General features: G+C 42.7%; 1 protein-coding gene across 1 annotated transcript in view; it reads right to left on the bottom strand.

Moving 5' to 3' along the window:
- The window catches only part of GOSR2 (golgi SNAP receptor complex member 2), a 23,262-nt gene extending 3,143 nt beyond the window's left edge, over positions 1–20,119 (bottom strand). The window contains exons 1-6 of the mRNA XM_008591985.1: positions 20,046–20,119; positions 9,924–9,988; positions 8,348–8,456; positions 7,381–7,513; positions 4,589–4,729; positions 131–1,058 (exon numbers count right to left, since the gene is read on the bottom strand). Of these exons, the coding sequence (XP_008590207.1) occupies positions 897–1,058; positions 4,589–4,729; positions 7,381–7,513; positions 8,348–8,456; positions 9,924–9,988; positions 20,046–20,074 (639 nt within the window). The 5' untranslated portion in view covers positions 20,075–20,119 and the 3' untranslated portion in view covers positions 131–896. The remainder of the gene's footprint in view (positions 1–130; positions 1,059–4,588; positions 4,730–7,380; positions 7,514–8,347; positions 8,457–9,923; positions 9,989–20,045) is intronic.
- Between the last annotated feature and the right edge of the window lie 3,161 nt (positions 20,120–23,280).

Here is a 23,280-nt window from a genome sequence, read left to right as displayed (position 1 = left end):
CCCGCACCTCGCTCAGCCAGTGAGCGGGAACCGGTCTGTATGTGGGATCCGAACCCTCGGCGGGAGCGCCTCCGCGCTTCTCAAGTGGCGCACTAGCGCAGTGCGCCACCGGGCCGGCCCGAAAGCCAACCATTCTATTAACAAGTGGGAAAAAGTCAGTGACTAGGGTCATCAGTGTCAAAACTGAACACTCGCAGGGAATAACACCAGCCTCACTCTAGAAAGGAGACACACCCAACAACCGTAGTGTGGAAAATCTCACAGTTATCAGCAACAGTTTCAACACCTCTGTTTCCCCTAGGTAGCTGCTTCCAGGGAAGGATGATGCGTATTAGCAGTTAGTCATCTACTTATCATTTCTGTCTCTGCGTGTACAGTGGGGGGTTGGGGTGGGGTACGGGGATGGAGCAAGAGCATGTGAATGGATCCACCATAACGGGTGCAAGAAAAGCAGGCCTATTTCCTCTCCTTTTTGCTTTTGCTCCTGCCTATCCATTAGGAGCTGGAATGGCCAGATGATGACAAGGTGTGAACAATGTGGAAGTCCTGCATGCAAGGTGGAAGGCTTCCCAGGGTGCACCTCAGCGGTGTGGACAAAGCCACCACGTTCTTTCCCTTCCCCAGTCAGAGCAACAGAGAGTGAGAGAGAAAAGGGACTTCTTTCATTTCCTAAGCACCGCACATCTTGGTGGCACTAGCCTCCCCTCCAAGATGTCACAGGAAACAGAGCAGGTTTGAAACTAGATCACAATTACTCTGGAGCGGTCTTCACAGTTAAGACGGGCATACGTTTCAAAAGGCGGCCTCTGGGCCTTCCTCTCTCTCTCACAAACACACACACACTCATACACACTCTCACGCAGTGGGAACGTTGATCAGCTGCTGTGCTTGGCTGCTCATGTCAGATACTGAACCACGAGGAACATGACCACACAGGAAAGCAGCATCCCGCCGATCATAAAGTACTTGTCCTGGAAAGCCCGCTTCTCAATGAGCCGCATCACCGTGTTGGATAAGCCCAGCATGTTGGCAATGTCAAGGATCTTCTTCTGCGTCCCCTGGGGGAGATAAGAAGAGAAAGGAAAACAAACATCAACCCCCATTGCTGAGCGTGGGTGAATGTCTTCATGAGATGGAGCTTTACCAGCAGACATTCTCTTGGTTATGCCCAGAGCATATAAAAGGCAACATCAATCAGAAATAGATTCACTCTCTGGGCCGGCCTGTGGCTCACTCGGGAGAGTGCGGTGCTGATAATACCAAGGCCGCGGGTTCGGATCCCATATGGGGATGGCTGGTTTGCTCACTGGGTGAGCGTGGTGCTGACAACACCAAGTCAAGGGTTAAGATCCCCTTACCAGTCATCTTTAAAAAAAAAAAAAGAAATAGATTCACTCTCATATGGCCAATTGATTTTTGATCAAGATACTAGAGCAATGCAAAGTGGAAAGAAAAGTCTTTCAAACAAATAATGCTGGAACAACTGGCTACATGAAAACATATCATATATATATATATCACTTACAGTCATGCACCGCATAACGTTTCAGTCAACAACGGACCATAAGATTACAATGGAGCTGAAAAGTTCCTATCACACAAATACATTGTGTTACTATTTCCTTCCACTATTCAGTACAGGAACATGCTGTACAGGTTTGTAGCCTAAGAGCAATAGGTTATACCATAAATCCTAAGTGTGTAGCAGGCTATACCATCTAGGTTTGTATAAATACACACTATCACATTCTCATGACAATGAAATCGTCTAAAGACACATTTCTCAGAATATATTCCCGCCATTAAGCAGCACACATATCTGACACACATATGTATGTAAAAAATGAACTCATATTATATATAAAAATTAATTCCAGACAGAACATAGACTTAAACATAAAAGATAAAGCTACAATAAAGCCTCTAAAAAAAAACACAGGAGAATATCTAAAAACTAGAAACAATCCAGTTGTCCATCAACCAGAGGATGGATAAACAAATTATGGTATATCTGCACACTGGAATACTGCTCAGCAATAAAAAGGACCCAATTACCAACATGTAACAATATGAATGAACCTAGGAAACATTACTGAGATGAAGAAGCCACACACAAAATAGTAGTATGAATACATTTATATGAAGTTCAATACAGGCAAAACTAATTTATAGTGAAACAGAACAGTGGTTGCCTGGGGGAGAGGGGTAGATTGGGAAGGGGAGCAAGGGATCTTTCAGGGGAAATGAAAACAGTCTATATCTTGATAGGAGTGTGAGTTACAAAGCTGTATGCATTTGTCAAAATGCACTGAACTGTACAAATAAGATCTGTACACCTCACTGTATGTAAATTATACCTCAACAAAAATATTTAAAATTAGAATATTTTACATTAAAAAATTTTTTTCTTGGCTCCTTAGCTCCAATACTCCTTTATACCAACCTGTTCACTCTACAGAGTGGAATCTTTGGGGATTCTACTGAGTTCAATGTGTAGGTCAAAGTCCATATTTGTGAGAGGGTTTGAAGTGGGAAAAGATGGAAAGACAGAAACACAATGGACAGACCAACATAATGACCTTATAAACCCTTATAAGTGATACCACCCACCACCAAAACAAAAGGATATTTTATTCGTAAACCAACACCAAACCATCAGCCTGCCCTTCCTCACTGCTTCCTAATTTTCATTTTTAAGTGCATTCAATTTCTGATGAAGTAACAAATATAAATGAATGCTGGGACAGACCCCAAGTCATTAACACACACATCACCCACTGTACTTGTACAGAAGGCATCTAACTGAATGCCTACATCCAGTTTTTAAATGAACACACACTGGTGAGTGCCTGAGTGAGAGGCAAGGGAGGTAAGAATGACACGAGGCATCTTGGACAGGAATTCAAAACCTACGTTCTGCCCAGACAACAATTAACAAGCCTCATCGAGAAGGATCTCAAATCAAACCTGAATGCTGCCAGAGGAGACCAGAGAAATGCTTTTTCCCGTGATTGTGACAGTAAAAAGTAGACTCTACCTAAAGATCCTGTTTAGCTCTAAAAGTGCAGATTATTTCATCACTGTATGAGGCTCGAGGATCAAGCTTCTAAAACCAACTGCAAATGACCATAATTTTTTTTTTAAATGCATTAATTTTCAACCATGAACTGGCCCAAGTCAGGGTGCTTCAGCCCAGCTCCTTCATGCTCTCTCCTATGTTCCTTTCAAATGGTTTAGGCAGAAAATTCCCTGACAGAGGTGGGGTGGGAGGCAGGTGGAGACAAAGGACAGGTGTGCAGAAGGAAATGAATTAGAAACCTCAAGTTTCAAACCCTGACCACCTGGACAGAACTTCACCTGTGACAGCAGTGTAGGTGGCAGCAGGTACCCAGACTCCCTCCTCATGGTGCCAGCCTTCGGTAGGAAGCTAACATTTGCTTTAACAGTATGCTCTAACCCTCACTGGCTCCTCATCAGCACGACATGGGAATTCTGTCCCAGAAGGGCTCTACTGTTTTTCTGAGATATGGAATGGAGACCAACAGTTTTCTAAACAAAGGGCAGACTAACCAACATGTATCAGTTTAGATTACTGCAGGTGGCTGTTCTGAAAGGGGAGAACCCAGCCTGCTGTTGGAGACTACCCTTCCAGGCCATCTAAAACACTGCCACCTGTCAGCAGCAGGCGAGTGTCACTTGTGGCTTGCATGACCATCTCCCTGGTAAAGATGGCAGGGGCTATTCAGAAATGTACTGAAGTCCTGCAGGGCTGACAGGCTCAACGTGGTCCAACAAAAACTAAGATAAAGCTCACGCTTCCGAGTGACTATTTCTCACAGATCGGTGGCTGGGAGTGCTTCATTCACAGGGGACCACACCCTGATAACAGGCAGAACCCACACCCCATTATCCAGCAGGGTTGACACAGGAAAAGGGCTGAGGCTGAAACACCATGACTGACATCAGAGTCTGTGTAATGTTTCTGTAAACCACTCCCAAGGGGCTGGAGTCTCAGCAATGCCAACAGGGCAGGGCTTCTAGGAATACCTGCAGCTGAAGAGACAGTGAGGAGTGGCTGGGGGTCACCACCATGTGTTCTAGAAGCTACCTACTGCAATCAGGCAGCCCTAAGACCCCACCAACAGGGATTTAGTCACTGAAGTGCAAAAAGGTCTCAGTTATAAGGCCGCCCATAGTAGGGGCCCTAGGGGAAAACTACTTTAGAGTGAGGTACCAAAGTACAGCCATGCCTTCATTCTTATAAGAACAGATTCTATAATAGTATTTCTCAGCCTATTATTGGTTCCCTTTGTAGTAGCAGTCACTTTCATGTCAAGTTCAATAAATGGGAAAAGACCTGGATACCAGGAAAGGCCAATTTACGGTTTGTTTCAAGCACTGACAAAGGGAATTTGGTTACTTTTGGGCTTACAACTCCAACAGGAAGGATCCTAAACTCAAGGGCTCTGTCTTGCCATGACAATATCACAATTTGGTGACACCTAATCAAAATGTAAATGCAGGTACCAAACTGTTGGTTAAAGCCAAAACAAGAGGCCTTCTTCCTGTCCTTCAGAAGGCACCCCACCTTCAAGGTCAGTCTCTGGGCCCTCAGTCTCTCCAGAATATTATGCCCGCCTCCAATGAGGTCATCCATGCCATGGTGAATTTTCTGGAGGGAGGAGTTAAACTGCAGTGATTCATCCATTGATATGGTGGTGTCAGAGTCCTGTGAAAGAAACACAGGCACTTGGTTAACTCTGCTTGCTAGTCAGCTCCTGGGACCCCACCACATCTGACTGCTCCACCTTTTGGTCAAGGCCAAGCCAGAAGAACAGCCAGAGGGAATGGTGCAAGAATCTGAGGGACCTAACAGAGAAGAAAAAGCAAAGCAAAGATCTGGGGAGGCCTCTGTTCACACAGAAGAGGAGGAACTTCCCTCATATTTGTCACTCTCTAAATGAGTTCTTCAAGTATTGTCAATTCCTGCCTCTGTATCATTATCCCCATTTAGGAAAAATTATTCCTTCAAGACCTCACTGGATTTCTCCTAAAGGCTTTCTCTGACTACTCACTAAACTAGCTTGTTCCTTCACTTGGCTTCCCCTTCATGCAGTATTAAATGTTTGCTTTTGTTCTTTAGTTACTTTATCTGTAGCTTATCTCTCCAATTAGACTGAAACTGAACAAGGACAGAAGAGACTGTGCCTTCCATTGAAAGCCTAATGGTGTTCAGGATGAGACCATTTGCCTGAGCAGGCAAGAAAAGTTTGCTCAGCAAACGAAGGGAGAAAAAACAAATACTAATCAAATGCTATCCACTTTATGGCTGATTACCCTAAGCTCACTTAATCCTCACTCTACAAGGCAGTTATTCTAATTATCCCCATTCTACAGATGAAGAAACTGAAGCCCAGAGAGGTGGAATAGTTTGTCCATGATCACACAGCTGGTAAGAAGCCCAACAGGGCAAGAGTCCCAGTACTGAATGTAGGACCTGCCTTCTTAGCTATACTGTAGGGAGAAACACCAAGACCAATCTGGTGGCTCTAATTTAACACTGAAAGTAGATGGTAGCCAGAAACAGGTCATTACCAGCTATGATAGTGTTCTCTTCTCTTTCCTGCCTCCTGCCCATCACAAACTCTCCTGCCAACCAGTGCTGTTTTTACCACCTAAACCCCAGTTTCAATTGTCACAAAGAAGTTAAATCACCTCTTCTTTGCTGCTCAAATTCAGAATTGGTGTTCATGTGTACATTTTCAATCATCCCCATTAATACAGGAGCTTCTCACAGATAGGAGTACGTCTTTTCATTTTTTCATACGCTTTACTCTTAGCACCTTAGTGTTCTGCATACAGCTAATACTCAGTGGGTCAAAAGACTTCAGAGTTTGGGCCGGCCCGGTGGCGCACTGGATAGTGCGCTGCTTGGGAAGCGCGGTGGCGCTCCCGTCCGAGGGTTCGGATCCCACATACAGACCGGCTCCCGCTCACTGGCTGAGCGAGGCGCGGGAGCAACGCCGAGGCTTGCGATCCCGTTGCCGGTCCTCGGTCCGGTACGGGGGCAACACTGAGTGTTGCGATCCGTTGCTGGACACGGAAAAAAGACAAAAGACAAAAAAAAAAAAAAAAAAAGACTTCAGAGTTTGAAAGGATCAATTAGAGACCTTTCTTCACTTATTTGACAAGCCATTTATTGAACACCTTTTATATACAAATACTTCTTACCTGCTCCCCCCATCTGAGAAGGTATGGCTGATGGACCATTGTCTCTCAGAAAAATGTTATTATAGCTCCAGGTGGTAGAATGACTAGGAAGAAGTTTCACTTGGCAAGTCAAAGTTTATTAAGGGCCAACTGTATGCACAGCATCAAACAAAATAATCCTGAGTAATTATCCCTAGCCTAAAAGAGGCCTGAATACAACATCACAACTATCAAAAGCTCATACAACATCTTTCAGTATGTCTTATAGTTTGTTATATTTTTGAATTGTTAATCATTGAGACTTGACTGCTTACTCTGGAGAAACAAAAACAATGTAGGCACATTCTGAAACACTCAGGGAAATTTATTGCAAAGCAGGGATGCAGCAACAGAGTTAAACATCTGCAAAGTGGGAAATGACTTGAATTCTGATGGCAGACTTAGAAAGCTAAAACCTCCTTAAAGAATGAACCTCTGTGAAAAATAAAATACAAAAACCAAAACCCACCTCATTTGGTGGAACAGATTATACAGGATACAGAAAAAGGCCAGTATGTTCTACAGCCATGTGCAGGAAGAGCTCCTATTGAGACTAAAGGGCAGGGATAATTGTGTTCTAAGATATCACACATGCAAACCAACGGACCACTTTTGAACAGTCCCAAGTCAAGCAGTCCGTCTAACACTAAACATCTGTTTACAAATTCCTCCAAACTGCTGCTCAGACTAGGGGCAAAAACATTTTAATGCATCTGACACTATAACCACACACATACACGACACAACGGAAACTGCCTCTAGGCAGATTTGAAATGCTGCGTTCTCTACAAATAGTCTAAGTTCTAATCGTTGTCTCTATCTGACCAGAACAACGTTTGCACCATGTGAACTTCCACCTCCCTGCATCGGACCAGTCAAACCAGGTAATTTTCACCTCTGCCCATTCCCTCGATTTAACTGCTTCCTCTTCATGCTCTTGTGTTAGAGAAAGAGATTCCCCGGCTAGGATCATCTTTGTGGCAATGCCCAAAGTCTACTGTCATTTCCAGTTGGTCTCCTCCTCATCAATCTGCTTCAGACACGCCCTAAAAGAATGAAGCTCAGAGACCTCAACTCCAACCCCAATAATCTGTCAAGTGCCTGTCCACACCCACTGGGTGCCTGGCTTACATTAGTGGTGAAGGTGCGAGACAGAAGCTCCTCTCGCTGTCTCTCCTGCTCCTCCCTTGCGTAGCGCCGATGCTGGAAGGTTCTGAGAGCAGTCTGCAGGTGCTGAACGTCATACTTTAACTGGTCAACACGACTGGAATTGATGGAGAGAGAGATTAAATTCCAGGAACCTGGGGCAACACAATTTGAGGTAGCCAGGCTTGTAATCAGAAAGATGTTTCCTCACTTCTCCCAACACCACCCCGTGCTATCCCCTAGAAATCAGATTTTGATCAATGATGTTGAAAGCAAAGTAGCAGCTTATGGTTAAAAGGGGGTTGTTGCACACAAGATTCCAGTGACTTTACCTAAATATCGGCTAGTCACTGATTCTGGATGCATGACAGAGAACAAGTGACAGGAAGCAGGTTCAATGACCTCTTCCTGACCTTCTATGGATTATATCACTCTCCTGGAAGAAGCCCAAGGGCGTCTTTGTGGTAAAGCATCAACAAAGTTCTATTAACTTTTGGGAGCAAGGGCTGGGGGTGGAAGTGGTGAGGGTGGTTTTGTTTTAATTTCATGATGGAGTATCCAACATTAGATCAGTATTCATTATCGACAAACTTACTGAAGTGACGAAGAGCAAGATTTCATTTCAATCTAAGAAGAACTCAGTGGTAACCAAAGAGCAGAGTAAATCTCCCTGGCAGTATTAGGCTTCAAGTGGCTGTGGGTTTGGTCAGAAAAACACTGGAGGCAAAATTCCAAAACGACACCAAAGAGGTAAGGGATCACAGGCTTCTGAGCCACACACCTCACAGGTTTTTATTCTGAGGGACAGAACTATGCCCTTTCGGGGCACTTTATCTTTGCTAGTTTTTCAGTATGTTCATGAATTTTCAGAATATTCTACAGCCTCCCTGGGGACAAAGGCCTGCCTTGCTGGGCCTGGGGCATCAGAGCTATGTCAGAGGTCAGCACTCACAGTTTGGCATTCTGCCTTTTGTTCGGGGGCTCCTTGCTGGACAAAATCTCCAGACGTTCTAGATGGCTGAATATCTGGTCTATTCTTGCTTGGATTTCATTTTCTACTACTGCACAAAAGAGAAAAAAGAATAATTGCTGGAAAAGAGATAGTGAACTTAAATTAGAATAATAAATCAAACATTTCTTTTCCATATCCAATGAACCAAAAAATATATCTCAAAAGGAGAAAAATGTATACACTAATGAATAATGGAAAAAAATTAAAGATACACTATAAATGCTGTTTCACCCACACAAATATATATATATATATAGCTGTTAATGCCATAACAGCAATGTTTTAAAAAAGCTGAAGGTAATCTGTAGAGATAAATTTCCTAACGTTAGAAAACAAAACAAACACTTAAAGTTGTCCAAATAAATATTTTAAGCTAAATTTTCTGATATGAGCCACTTTTCCTCTGAGTTTATTCTCAGATATGGATTATAAATACCTAGTAAAAAGACTGCCAAGTGAATTCCCTACAGTAATGAAGTTTAAAAAAAGGGGGGGGGGCAAAGGAAGGGGAGATTAGCATGTGAAACACAAAGAGAAGAGTTCCCTTAAGGCTTTCTGTAAGGATGGGTGGGCTGAGCAATGTTAGAGTCCCCAAAATATACCAAATCTCAATACGAAAGGCCCAGGAAAGAATCCACTGAGGTAAAATGATATGATACAGTCATTTTCCTTATCCTTTTTGATAAGGTCGTCAAAATGACCTCTTTCCACTTCTAATCATGTAACAATGAGTTTGGTGGGAAGGCAATCAAAGTCCGATGGACAGAAGCTAAACTACACACAAAAGAAAGCATTGAGGCTGCTTCCTGCCCAAAACAGAAGTGACAGCAGTGACACTGCCTCTTCTAGGCCTTCCTGCCAACAGCAAACAAATACACTTTAGATTAGATTAGAACAAGATGGGCATGGACTCGAGAGACGAGATTCTTTTGAAGCTGTAGGAGACAGAAGAAAACAAGAGAGATGGGCAAGCAGCAGTCAGGTGAGAAGATAGCTTCTGCGGTTCGTATGTGTATGACTGGCTTGGCAGAGGGCCTTTCTTAGAATAGAAAAAAAATCCAAAACCAAAAACAGCATGCTTCTCAAAAGAAACCATGGTGTGGGAACTAAACTAATTAATATTGCTATTCATTTCTGAATAATCCTCCTAAAAAGCCACAGTTCTCAGCTCAGAAGAAATGGCCAATTCCAGTTAAACATCTCTGAATTTTTATGGAGTACATTCCTCTAAGGACTAGGTAATTAGATTAAGAGAGATGGAGGAAAGAACCTCCATTCCCATAGGGCCATGTCAGGTTGAGTGGAGGGGTAATGGGGGATAAGACTTGTGGGATTCCAAAGGGCACAATCAGGGAAATCAGTGACTTTGCCACAGGGTTTTTCTGTCCACCCTAACAACAAAACTCATTCCCCACTGAATCACTAAGCACCTGAGCAGAATGCAGTCAGGAAACCCAGCCCATTAGCACCCATGTCATCAGAGAAAGGACTCTGGTCTCCACAGTTAATTACTCACAGTGCAGAGACTGCTTGTCTGCTGTCTCCAGCCGCCCCATGTGAGACTGGATCTCGTGGACCTGCCTATCAAAGGAAGAGGGAGGAAATGAGTGAGACTAGAGTAATCAACAGTGCTTCATCCACGAAAGAGAATTTTTCTTTTTTTTTCCTTTTTGTCTTTTTTACTGACCGGTAACGGGATCGCAACCCTCGGTGTCGCGCCCACACCACGCCCAGCCAGTAAGCGGGAACTGGTCTCCACATGGGATCCGACCCCTCGGCGGGAGCGCCACCCCGCTCCCAAGCGGCGCACTTTCCAGTGCGCCACCGGGCCAGCCCATGGAAAGAGAATTTTTCTTTTTTTTTTCCTTTTTGTCTTTTTTCGTGACCGGCAGCGGATTGCAACCCTCAGTGTTGCACCCGGACCGGACCGGGACCGGCAACGGGATCGCAACCCTCGGTGTTGCGCCCGCACCTTGCTCAGCCAGTGAGCGGCTGGTCTGTATGTGGGATCTGAACCCTCGGCGGGAGGGTCACCGCGCTCCCACGCGGCGCACTGTAGCAGTGCGCCACCAGGCCAGCCCCAAGAAAGAGAATTTTTCTGATGCCTACATGTAACTGATTTAAATTGACAGCATTGCTGAACTGTAAAATGTATGATATATAGAACTTTTAGCCACAAGTTTTGGCATGGTTTCTACTATCTTAACGCTAATATTAATAATGACAGGCAGCATTTATTAAGTGCTTACCATATCTGAGACACTCTGCTAAGTCAATAACCCTATGAGGCTATTCTCATCCTCATTTTATAAATAAGACAACTGAAGCCCAGAAAAGTTATGTAACTTGTTCAAGGTCACACAGCAACTGATAAACTTTGAACTGGATTCAGCCAATCCCACTCTCTGTTCTATGACCCAATGTGCTGAGCACTGGTCTGTACTAGGAAGAGGAAAAGGGCAAGGGAGACATCGATCTTGTCCTTGAGAAACAATGTAATTAGGAATGATAGGCCAGATAGACATGGAGAAGGTTTACAAGAAAACCAGCGTACATAAGTGCAAACAAACAGAAAGCCGAAGAGCTAAGTACAGTGGTGCCAAGCAAAGGCAGGCAAATATATTGAAGGGCTAGAGTTAAGAAAATATAAGCTGGGGAAGTTTTGTAGATGGAGGGAGTTCTGAGCATCACTTTGAAGAAGGGAGACGATTTGGTGAGGGAAGATATGATGCAAATGATATGCAAAAAGACATGCAAGGTGTGTCATGTGGATTATAAGCAAGCTGGCCTGCCTAAAGGACAGTTAAACAAAAGGAATGAGGCAATTAGTTGGAGGCAACCATCCAGAGGAAGGCCCTGAAAGATAGGAATCTCCTGTTTGGTAAACATCCTTCCCTGGCAATAGGAGGGGATTAGAATCTCATTTGGAAATACAACACTGTAGCCTGGACCTCTGGCATGATCCCAGACATCAGGTCCCAGAGCACCCTCTGGAGGCTTCCAAGGGCTTGGCTAAGGTCACCCTCAGAACCTTTCCTAGTGTCCCCCCTTAGTCAGTCCTTGGAATATTGCTATGCCAGCCCTGACAACCACCTCCTGATGCTTATGGTCTCTCTATGTTAGAGCCCACATGGAAGGGGCCTGCTGAGCTCTCATACCACCCCCAATCCTGAAGGAAAGGGTCAGCAATCATCCTCCATTGTGACCACTACAAACTGTAACCTCAAATTTACCAGTAAGCCAGGAGCCCAAATATGGTTTCAGCTTGCCTGTAGTCTTTTCCAGGGCTTCCCTGTGGCCTCTAAACATGACCTACAGCACCAGAAGAACAAGGTCAGCTGTCTAATGACTCCCGCAGTGCTCCTAAGCAAGACCAGGCTGCTGCTTCAGTAAAGTAAGTCCAGGATAGTTTGGAATGGGGGGACATGGAGGTAATGACGCTGATGGAGGGATGCAGTTTGAGGTGATGGACATCTGGATCAGGGCATGAACCGTTGGAACAGCTAGAGTGGACTGGATGGTAATGCTGATGAAGAGAATCAGTGCTTTCCTGAAGGCCTGGATGCAGGCAGGGAGGTAAGTTTTCAATAGTGACTTAACAGAGCATATCTGAAAGCTGGTGGCATTACCAACAAGAATAGCAACATAATTAAAAAAAAAAAAAAAGAAAAGGGGGGGGGGGTTGAGGCAAAGAATAGCCAAGACAACTCCAAAGAAGTATGAGTGACAACTTGTCTCACCTGCTAGTGAGACAAAAGCCATAACAGTTAAAACAGTAAGACGGCAGTGCAGGGACAGATGGACAAGGATTGACACACCCTAACCCTAACCCTAACCCAGGAGGAAAAAATAGAGCCCAGAAGCAGTCCCACATACTTTGAGAACTTGGTGAGATAAATCAGTTGGAAAAAAATGGACTATAATAAATGCTGACAGCTCTGTTTGTTATCTGCATGGAAAAAAGACACCTCGTGTAACCAAGATAAACTCAAGATGGTTTAAAACCTAAATGTAAAAAGCAAGTTTTCATACTTTCTGAAGAAAAAACAGGCATGTATAAATGACCTTGGGTTAAAGAAGGATTTACTAAACTGACAAAATCCAAAATCTACCCCCAAAAACCTACAAACCATAAAGGAAAAGACTGAAAAATTTGACTACAACAAAAAAATTCCTTATACCAAAGGCAGCACAAAAAAAATAATGAAAAGATGAGAGAATGAAAGATATCTGCAGCAGATAACAAAGGACTGGTGTCCAGAATATACAAGGGTACTTCAAAAAGTTCGTGGAAGGGCCGGCCCCGTGGTGCACTCAGGAGAGTGCAGCACTTGGGAGCGCAGCGGCGCTCCCGCCGCGGGTTCGGATCCTATATAGGGATGGCCGGTGTGCTCACTGGCTGAGCGCGGTGCGGGCGACACCAAGCCAAGGGTTGCAATCCCCTTACCGGTCACAAAAAAGACAAAAAAAAAAAAAAAAAAAAAGCTCGTGGAAAAGGGCAAATGACAGAAAAGGAAATCCAGCCAGCCTGTGGCTCACTCAGGAGAGTGTGGTGCTGATAACACCAAGGCCACGGGTTCAGATCCCTATATAGGGATGGCCGGTTAGCTCACTTGGGAGAGCATGGTGCTGACAATACCAAGTCAAGGGTTAAGATCCCCTTACCAGTCATCTTTTAAAAAAAGAAAAGGAAACCCAAATGGTCAATAAATACATGAAGAAATGCTCGACTTTATTAGTAACTCAGGAAAACGCAAATTAAAAACAATGAAATCACGTTTTTCCCATCAGATTGACAAACATTTTAAAGTTTGAGAACACATGTGTTGATAAGGATGTATGGAGACTAGAACTCTCACACACAGCTGGTAGGATTATAAATTGATAAAACACTTTAATAGCTTTCTGATAATAATGAGTAGAATCAATATAGTTGCCCCTCAGTATCTGAGGAGGATTATTAGTTCCAGGACCTTCTGAGGATACCAAAATCCACAGATACTCAAGTCTCTCACATAAAATGGTGTAGTATTTGCATATAATCTATGTCCATCCTCTAGTACACTTTAAATCATCTCTAGATTACTTGTAATACCTAATACAATGTGATGACTATGGCTGACTGTAAAATGGTGATTTTTAAATTCTATAATTATTTTCACATTTAGGATGTAACATTCTAGGCAAAAGTTTTCCCTTCTCCCATATTATTTATGTACTCCCTTGTTATCAAAATGAACGAATTGTTTTTTTTTTTTTTCCTTTTTGTCTTTTTCCGTGTCCGGCAACGGATCGCAACCCTCAGTGTCGCCCCCGCACCGGACCGGGACCAGCAACGGGATCGCAACCCTCGGTGTTGCCCCCGCGCCTCGCTCAGCCAGTGAACGGGAACCGGTCTGTACGTGGGATCCGAACCCTCGGCGGGAGCGCCGCCGTGCTTCCCAAGTGGCACACTACAGCAGTGCACCACCGGGCCGGCCCTTAATTTGTATTTTTTATTGTATTGTTATTTTTGTTTCTGCTCAAAATTTTTTTCCTTTGTTATTATTTTTAATTGACACATAATTGTACATATTTATGGGGTTGAATATTTTCAATCCATGGTTGGTTGAATTTGCGGATGTGGAACCTGTGGATGAAGAACCCACAGACAGGAGGACTGACTGTATGTGTCTGTCTGATGACCCAGAATTCCACTTGTAGAAACATATCCGAGAGATTCTGACATACAGTAAGGAGGATACATATATAACAGGGATGTTCAAAGCATTTTTGTAGAGGCTCATAATCCACCATCCACAATTCGAAAATACAGAAAGTTCTGAAAACCAAGTCTTTTGTAAGTTTGTAAGAAACTAATTGGGTGGCAAAACCTGACCAGACATGAATCTACTGACTGATCTTCGTTTATTCTATTCCATGTGGTATGAAATTTTGTTGCAGTTATTCAAGCATTCTATTACTGGGTGCTACCCTTATGTCCCGGATGTTAAATAACATAGGTTACATGTATCAATTTCTTTCCCAAAATCTAAAAAAATATGAATTCCAAAGCAGATTTGTCCTCAGGGTTTCAGAAAAAGGACTGTGGACCCATATAGCAAAAAAACTGGTAACAACCCAAGTATTCATCAAGAAGGAAATTAATTTGGCAGTTTAAACTATACAGCAGTTTAAATATGAGAGCTAGATCTACTAGTATCAACATGAACAATAAGGGTATCTTTAAGATAAGACAATATCAAATGGAAAAAAACCAGTATATGAGTATCTTTTTAGGTAAATTAAAAAACACACAAAACAGAAGTATTTATTGCTTGTGGATACAAATGCAGAATAAAACCATGGACAGGAGGGTGGCTATCTCTGGGGCTGAGGGAAGATAACGAGTGTGGGAGCTTTTACTTCTACTTCTTTTTTTTTTTTTTTCCTTTTTGTCTTTTTTCGTGACCGGCAATGGATCGCAACCCTCAGTGTTGTGCCCGTACCGGACCGGGACCGGCAACAGGATCGCAACCCTCGGCGCCGCACCCGCACCTCACTCAGCCAGTGAGTGGCCGGTCTGTATGTGGGATCCGAACCCTTGGCGGGAGCAACCATCCAGTGCTACAGTGCGCCACCGGGCCGGCACCTACTTCTGTTTTTAAATTAATGATCTGAAGCACATGTATTAAATAAATCCTGACATATGGGTTATGTTATTCTGTTTTTACATGTTTAAAATGTTTCATAAATAAAATAACTAAATAGAAGAGGCATTTTTTTTCAGGCTTAAGAGTCAACAATTTAATGAGGATCATCATTCGTTCATTTACTCTTCATTCATTCATTCACTCATTCAACAAATAAGCAGGACATACAATCATAATGGTCCAAGGAGTGATGCACTGAGGATACCACAACAAAGTTATGTTGATTTCAAGAAGCATCTGGTAGTTTCTTATACCTTATGGTAAATATTGCTTGATAACACTACAGACTGAGGGATTCGTGGCAAGCTAAACAATGATACCCAAGGGATGCTAGGAAAGACTTCCAGCATTCCACCACAGGACTGCCTTTGACTCTATGTTTTGTTCAATATTTTTTAAAGATCAACTTATGCATATGAAATTGACAGAAGATTTTGTACTATAATGAGTGGTTAGGATGTTGTATGACAAAACAAATATTAACATTTTCCATTTAGACTAAAATAGTAAGATAAAATTTGTCAGAAATAAAAAATATTTTGCCTTTAATTTTAAAAACAAGGTCAAATGCACAAATATAGAATGGCATTCAATTCTAGGAGCCACCTATTAAGGGAACCCTCTCAATTAAAGAATGGAAGAAACAGAACGGGGAAGAGTTTAGAAGTCAGAGGAATGGTCCAAAGAGCTCATGATACTAAGTCTCTGGGAAAAGAAGGAAAAATCCCCACTAAAATGGGGCAGCTGGTGCTCTTTAAGTATTAAGAGTTGACACACACAAGCAGAAATGGGCTTGTTCTCTGCTACTGCTCTTTAGGGGAGACCCAGAACCAAAAGGTACATGTTTCAAGATGACAGATTTCAGCTCAACACAGGAAAAAGGGAGAACAATTATGAACTGTCTCTTCAAGAAAAGAAAAGAAAAAAGAGCTACTCTATGTTTAAACACAGGATACATGGACTGTCTTGGGTTTTATAAATGGTCTTCCTGACCAAAGTAGTAGTTGGAATGGAAGATCTTGCCAGTCCCTTTCAATTCTTAAATTCTATTCTTTCAATTCTTAAATTCTATGAGCACAGCCAGGAAAGATGATGCTAACACCCACAAAACCCTAAAAACTCTCTTCAACTCATTTTGTCATACACTATTTTTTAAGTTACAAAGGATAAACTTTAAGAAACATTACTGACTTTTCCCATTCAATTTCCATTTGCTTTGAAAGAATTAAGAGAAAATATAGCCAATAACATGATTCCAATCTCTACATTTCATGCTGAGAGGAAATAAATGCAAGACAAAATAAGTATAAATACAACAAATAAACAAAGCAAGTATAAAACAAAGTATAAATAGCATGGTGGGAACTACTAATATGCCAAGTGGGAAATTTGTTTCAAACTGAACTGGGAATTCAGATAACATACTCAAAGCCAGTAAGGAACAGGTGACACACAAGCATGACTTGAGAGCGTGGACATTAAAAAAGTCTTAGCTCTGTTCAGCATGGGGTCCCTGGTGGGCTTAGGTGATAACATACCCAAGGAAAGAACTAATAGTAAATATGCAAGGGTCACTGTTGCTGTTTTTGAAAAAAATATATATATTTACAGAAGATCTAGGAAGAATTTTAAAATGGAACTGCTTTTTAAAGTCCACAACACTACATCCCCTCATAATACACCCCCACTTTACATCCATGTTGCCTCTGACAATTGTGAGCTGGAAATGGTATTTTTAAGTTAAAAGATCTGGGTTGAAGGTCTAGTTCCACTATGTGCAAACTGAGGGACTCTGAGCAAGTTATTTAACTCCTTGGTGCCTCAGTCTCCTCCACTGTAAAACAAAGATACTAATAACAATTACTTAAAAGGTTATAGATCCAAATGCAATATGAAAATGCTGTGCAACCTATACAGCATAAGTTTGCTGTGGTTTGTACTTAACTTTACCTAAAAGGAGTGGGAACCATCTGCTCACTTTCACCTCTCTTACTTTGCCTCTACATTTAGCCCTTACCTCATCAGAAGGCAAAATCTAAAAAGAAAAACTTGGTTTTGAGATAAGGTAATTAGTTCTTAAACCCAGCTGTTCATCAAAATAACCTGGAGAGCTTGCTAAATATACAGCTTCTTGTGCCCCAGACCTACTGAATCAGAATCTCTAGAGACAAGGTCCAGGACAGGGGACTGATCCTGGACTACAAAAAGGGCAAATTTGGGCACCTTTACAACCATTGGATCTCAGAAATGTAAGCCTGGCTATTAGCTCCTCTATAAAGTTTATCTTAATGAAATATTATTAAGTGTAAAATGTTTATCCTGTTTTTCATCATTTTTTTTTCCCACCCAATCACTGTTTAAGTAGTTCAGGAGTTTTCATGAAAACCTTAAAGTGTTGATCTAATTTCAATGTACTTTAAGGGACATGGTAAGAGATAACCACAAACTGGGTTCAAAGTTCCAGTAAAATTCATACGTTCAATTACTGTTGTGTCAATTCAGCTACAGTCATTAATTTCTGCAGTTGCAAAAGTTAATTGCTGGTGTTCACTGGACTTCATGTGCTTCCTTTTAAAGATACTCAATCCACCAGGATTGTGCTCCTGAAAGAAGCCTTACTCTAACCAGCCCAAGCTATCATTTTACATATGAGAAAAGAGAGAGAGAGAGAGAGAGAGAGAGAGAGAGAGAAGGTCTACAACCAGAACTCCCACTACTGGTTCAGTATTTGAGAGGAAAGGCAGATCAGAAAACACTGTAGCAAGAAAGAAGGCAAACTCTTTGAGGGCAGGGCTGCACAGCCAGCACCCACAATGGTACCCAACACACAGGAGATGCTCAATAAATCCTCGTTGAATGAATGAGTGACTGGATATTAGAGGGCAAAACTGGCCCACTGCTCGTTTTGATAAATAAAATTTTACTGGAACACAGGCACAGGAATTCATTACAACATGCAAGACATATTGTTTATGGCTATTCTCAAAGCTGAGTTGTCACCATAGAGACTGGCTTGCAGAGCCTAAAATATTATCTGGCCCTGGACAGAAAGAGTTGACCAACCCTGCTAGAGTCCGAGGGTGGCTTGTTGGAGACCTGCAGAGGCAAGCAATTCATCTATACTTTACAAATCTTGTTTGGGACACCATTTAGTACTTCTCTTCTGAGCTACCCATATTTCTCTGTGATCAGCTATCTGCTGCACTGATAACAGGTACAGTCTGAGACTCTCTGAACAAAATTATTCTTGAAAACACTGGGTCACAGCCTCCTTAGCAACATTCTTTAACCAAATTAACAACAGATTAACTTCGTGGCACTACTGAGCCCACTGTGCCTTACCGTGTAAAAGATCTGCCTTTTCTTAGTATCATGAGCATAATTTTCTGTTTCATTCCAAGTGACTCGCAGACTATTTTTTTTAAGTCCCTTCCTATAATTTTTATCTGAGAATAGGGTCTCCCAGTGTAAAAGCAAATTGTCATTACATAGCCGGTTCCATATTTTCATCCACCCCAATCAACCACTTCATCGCCAAAGTAAAAAGAAAGAAACCCATAAACTTAGAAAATGAAAGAGGAAGGGATCCTTTTCCTTTTATTCCTAATGCCCCAAATCATTTCATTTGTTCTAAATTCAACTGGGAGGCTAATAAAATGAAATTTTATTTCATTTCCAGGCCCTGAGAGTGTGATTTTAAATGTTTTCATCATAACAAAATTATGGAATAAATTTGAAAGTTCTTAAAATAGGACAGGTTTTAGTTCATGAAAACAGAACCGACATTCACAGCAGCATTATTCTCAACAGCCAAAAGGTGGAAGCAATCCAAGTGCCCATCAACAGATGAATGGCTAACACAATGTTATATGTACACAATGTAATATTATTCAGTCATAAAAAGAAATGAAATTCTGATACTTAATACAACACAGATGAACCTTGAAAACATTATGCTAAGTGAAACGAACCATACACAAAGAGACAAATGTTTTATGATTCCAGTTACATGAGGTACCTAGAACAGGTAAATTCACAGAGAAAGAAAGTAGAACAGTAACCAGGTACCCTGGAAGGGAGGAATGGTGAATTACTGCTTAATAGGTACAGAGTTTCTGTTTGGGATGATGACAAAGTTCTGAAAATGGATAGTGATGATGTGAATTGTGAAATCACTTAATATCACAGAATTGTACACTTAAAAATGGTTAAAATAGTAAATTTTATGCACATCTTACCACGTGAAAAAATATCAAGATTTTTTTCAAAAAAATAGGTAGTACAGCCCCTATTACCATACCCAACTCCATACCTCAGCAATTTCCAAAAACAAAGGGCAATATGAATAAAGGACACTACCAAGGAATTGAAGCAAAAAGACGCTAAACCAAAATTCTATTATTTCCTTAAAGATAAACTGTAACCAGATATGATTAACCAGCAATAATAATGAATGCTACTTGTACAGCAATCTCTTTGTACCATAAAAAATGGTCTTTAGTACAAGTCTACTCAGAATAAAAATGCCTTTTTGGTACGTGCCTTGACTCTCCAACTAAACAGTAAATTCCTATGGGCAGGGGCCGTGTCTGCTACTTCTCCGTTGTCTCCTTACCGGCTCTACCAACCCAGAGAACTGAGTTGGCAGATGCTGGACAAAGTTACTATAACCTACAGGTGCGACTTTCCCTTCACCCAGTCTACCCAGCAGGTAGTCGCCGACCTGCAGAGCCCGGGAGCTATCCGGCCCAACGTCTCTGGGCCCCAGGCCGGACCGTCTGTCCGCGGCTGACCTGGGCCTCCCAGAGCACTTCCGAAACGCCCCCGGGAGTGCCGCGGAGAAAAAACCTGGCCTTTGCGCTGGCGGACGCCCGAGGCCCCAACCCCGGGGGCCGGCCTCGCTTAGCCTCGCCTAGCCCCCGCCCGCTCCCCGACGCGGCCCTCACTTGTGCGTTTGCTGATATAACGGCTCCATGGCGCCGGCAGCGCCGGCTCCGGCTCTGACCGCCTCAGACCACGTCCTCACAGTCTCCCTTCCGGCTTCCGGTTTCCGGTCGCAGGACCCTCCCTTCCCTGCCGACGAGGGCTGCCCGCACGAACGCCTTACTGGATATGGTTGCAAGATCGGAGAAGGCGGACGAGAAACAAAACAGAGAAAGGAAGGATAAGTGTAGTCAGAGACTCGGCCACAGCTGGAAGACGAGGAGCTGTAGCGTTCTGCGGAAGGCTAGCTTCAGTCAGTTCTGAGTCAGGCATTAGAAAGGACAGCCTCGGGGCACTGACGTGAGGTCCTCAGACCAACGTCGAAGGCTTGCGGGCGGATAATTGCTCTTAGCTGCAGGAGCGAGGGTGGGAGGGCACCTACTTGGCTTCGCTGTAAGTCTTCTAACCGCGGGTCTGGACATGTTCTTCACTGTGCTCCCTGGCGCAATCTTCTCCTGTCTCGAGTTGTCCTCTCACTCCTCCTTCCACCTCCCTCCCTTCCCATTTATCCGTCCAATAGACCCGCAGTGAGTTAATGGTTATTTTGTGTCAAGTGTGATGTGGGGTAAACTGGGTTCCTCCTGCCCTCAAAGAGGTCGCGGTGTAGGAAAGAAAATAAGATATGTATACAAATAAATATGCTAAAAGGTAAAAAAATCCAAAGAGATTGAGCCAAGCTGGGGTCGTTTCCGGTAGGAGATTCAGGATAGACTTAGTGAAGGGGGTGGCACTTGAGTTGGGGCTTGAAGGATTTGGACACTTCTGCCTGTCCACATAGACCTATCCTGTTTCTGTCCTCCTAGGCTTATCTGCAGGTTCTCCCATGGGAGGTGTTTCCCTTCCTTTGACAAGTTGATGCTTCTATTTTCCTGTATCCCGGATCCCACCCAATTTTGTGTCCCAAAAGACTGTCCACCCACGGACATTATTTCCCTAACATTACTTTTTCCACTTATTCTAACATTTATTGAGCATCTACTATGTACCATGTACAAATATTAGAGATAGGAATATAAGCAAGACACAGTCCTCAAATCTCCCATATCTCTCATAGTCCGTTGGGAGGACTAATCATACCCTCAAGCTATATCGAGTAGAATATACCCTAAGATTGATACAAAGTGCCGTTTCCCTGGGGAGGAGCAAGCAGAGTTCATGGACTATATAGCATATGAATAGTGCCTTCAGGAATCCATAGAGTGTTAACAGTGTCTCGAATATACTAACCACTCTGTAAATGTTTATTGGCCTGGTAGAGATGAGAGAGAGGGCATTTGAGTCTGAGGGAATAGCTGGAGCAAAGGCAAACAGGGGAAAGAACATGGATCTCCTGTGGCTGGGTTTAGGGGGCTTGGGACAATAATAATAGTATTAGAAGGAAGGTTAGAGCCAGATCATAGGGATTTTAAATGTCAAGCTTAGATTTCTATTTACAGATTTTTGTTCTATAGGTGGTTGGAAGCTATCAGAGGTTGGATGGAAATTTAAAATTTTCTCAAAGAATTTTCATGCGTGTATGTTATTTTCCCTTGGGCCTCACGGCATTCCTGTGAGGTGGATAAGGCAGATAAAGAAATTGAAGTCCAGGAGATCGCCCCTCTGTCTCTTCATTCTCCTAGAACTTTTCTAGGCTCACCAGAGTCTACCTGGCTTAGTCCAATGGTCTCTTTCTATAAACCAGCCTACATTATATGTTCATTGCGCTCATACTATGTGTAGGCACAATGCAAGGTCTGGAGTACAAAGATGAGCAAGACACCATCTTGCCAAATAAGTTCTTTAATATACTGGGAGGGAAACATCTACACAGACAATTAGGATACTATGAAGTGATTATGGGGTATAGGTAGTTAGGAACTGTGGGATAACAGAGAGGGAACACTTAGCCTAGTTCAGGGATTCAGGAAGGCTTCAAAGAGGACGTGATATCTGAACTGAGTCTTGAAAGATAAGCCCTATGGGAAGAGCATCCCAGGAGGAGGAAACAGCATAAACTAAAGCTGAGAGACATGGCATGCAGGCAAAGTACAAAGTTTGATATCACTAGAACATACTGTGCAAAATGACAAAGGACGAGGACAGAGAGGTAGATTGTAGCCAAGTCAGTCTAAAGAGTTTGAACTTCACTTTGTAGTTGGTGGGGAGCCATTGAAAGATTTTAATCTTGAGAGTCACATAAGTAGATTGGCATTTTAGCAGATCACTCCAGCTGCAGTCCAGTGGGCACTGTGGTTCAGAGGGAGGGAAATGAGATAAAGAGCTATTTACATTAGTACTTCATTGGTGAGGGATGCCCTGGGAAATGAGCGTGTGTGTGTGTGTGTGTCTGTGTATCTATCTATCTTGGCAGGACTGTCTCTACGGTTTGTGGGACCTCAGGAAAATATTTTTGTAGGTTCTGTCAAGCAATTTGATTAAAAACTATTACAAAATTCATGAACCCTTGTGAGGAATAGTGATTTATCAATAAAGACTTAGAATAATTGGTAGATAAGAGGTACTTAACATATTTGTTTATTGACCAGTAAGTGCATGTGAAGATTCCTTACAGTGTTCAGGCACCATTGCTTCCTGTTTGGGTCCAGGAACTATCTCTTCAAATTCTTTATTGTCAAATGTGCTATTTATGGCTAATTTCATGTTACCATGAGAAAAAGGCAACTGCTGTGATTTGAATGTGTCCCCCAAAGTTCATATGTTGGAAACTTAATCCCCAATGAAATGGTGTTGGGAGGTGGGGCCTAATAAGGGGTGATTAAGAGGTGATAGATTAGGTGGGAATGCAAAATGGTGCAACCCCTATGGAAAATGGTATGGAGGTTCCTCAAACAGTTGCAGATAGATCTGCCATATGACCCAGCTATCCCACTGCTGGGAATATATCCAAAGGAATGGAAATCATCAAGTCAAAGATATACCTGCTCCCCAATGTTCATTGCAGCACTCTTCACAATAGCCAAGAGCTGGAATCAGCCCAAATGTCCATCATCGGATGAGTGGATACGGAAAATGTGGTATATCTACACAATGGAATACTACTCAGCTATAAAAACGAATGGAATACTGCCATTTGCAACAACATGGACCTTGAAAGAATAATATTAAGTGAAACGAGTCAGGCAGAGAAAAAGAAATATCACATGTTCTCACTTATTTGTGGGAGCTAAAAATAAATAAATTAGGGGCCGGCCCGGCGGG

Source organism: Galeopterus variegatus, unplaced genomic scaffold (genome assembly GCF_000696425.1).
Source record: "Galeopterus variegatus unplaced genomic scaffold, G_variegatus-3.0.2 Scaffold7472, whole genome shotgun sequence".
Taxonomy (NCBI): Eukaryota; Metazoa; Chordata; class Mammalia; order Dermoptera; family Cynocephalidae; genus Galeopterus; species Galeopterus variegatus.
Note: the sequence above shows the minus strand (reverse complement) of the source record. Positions and strands in the feature narration are given on the sequence as shown.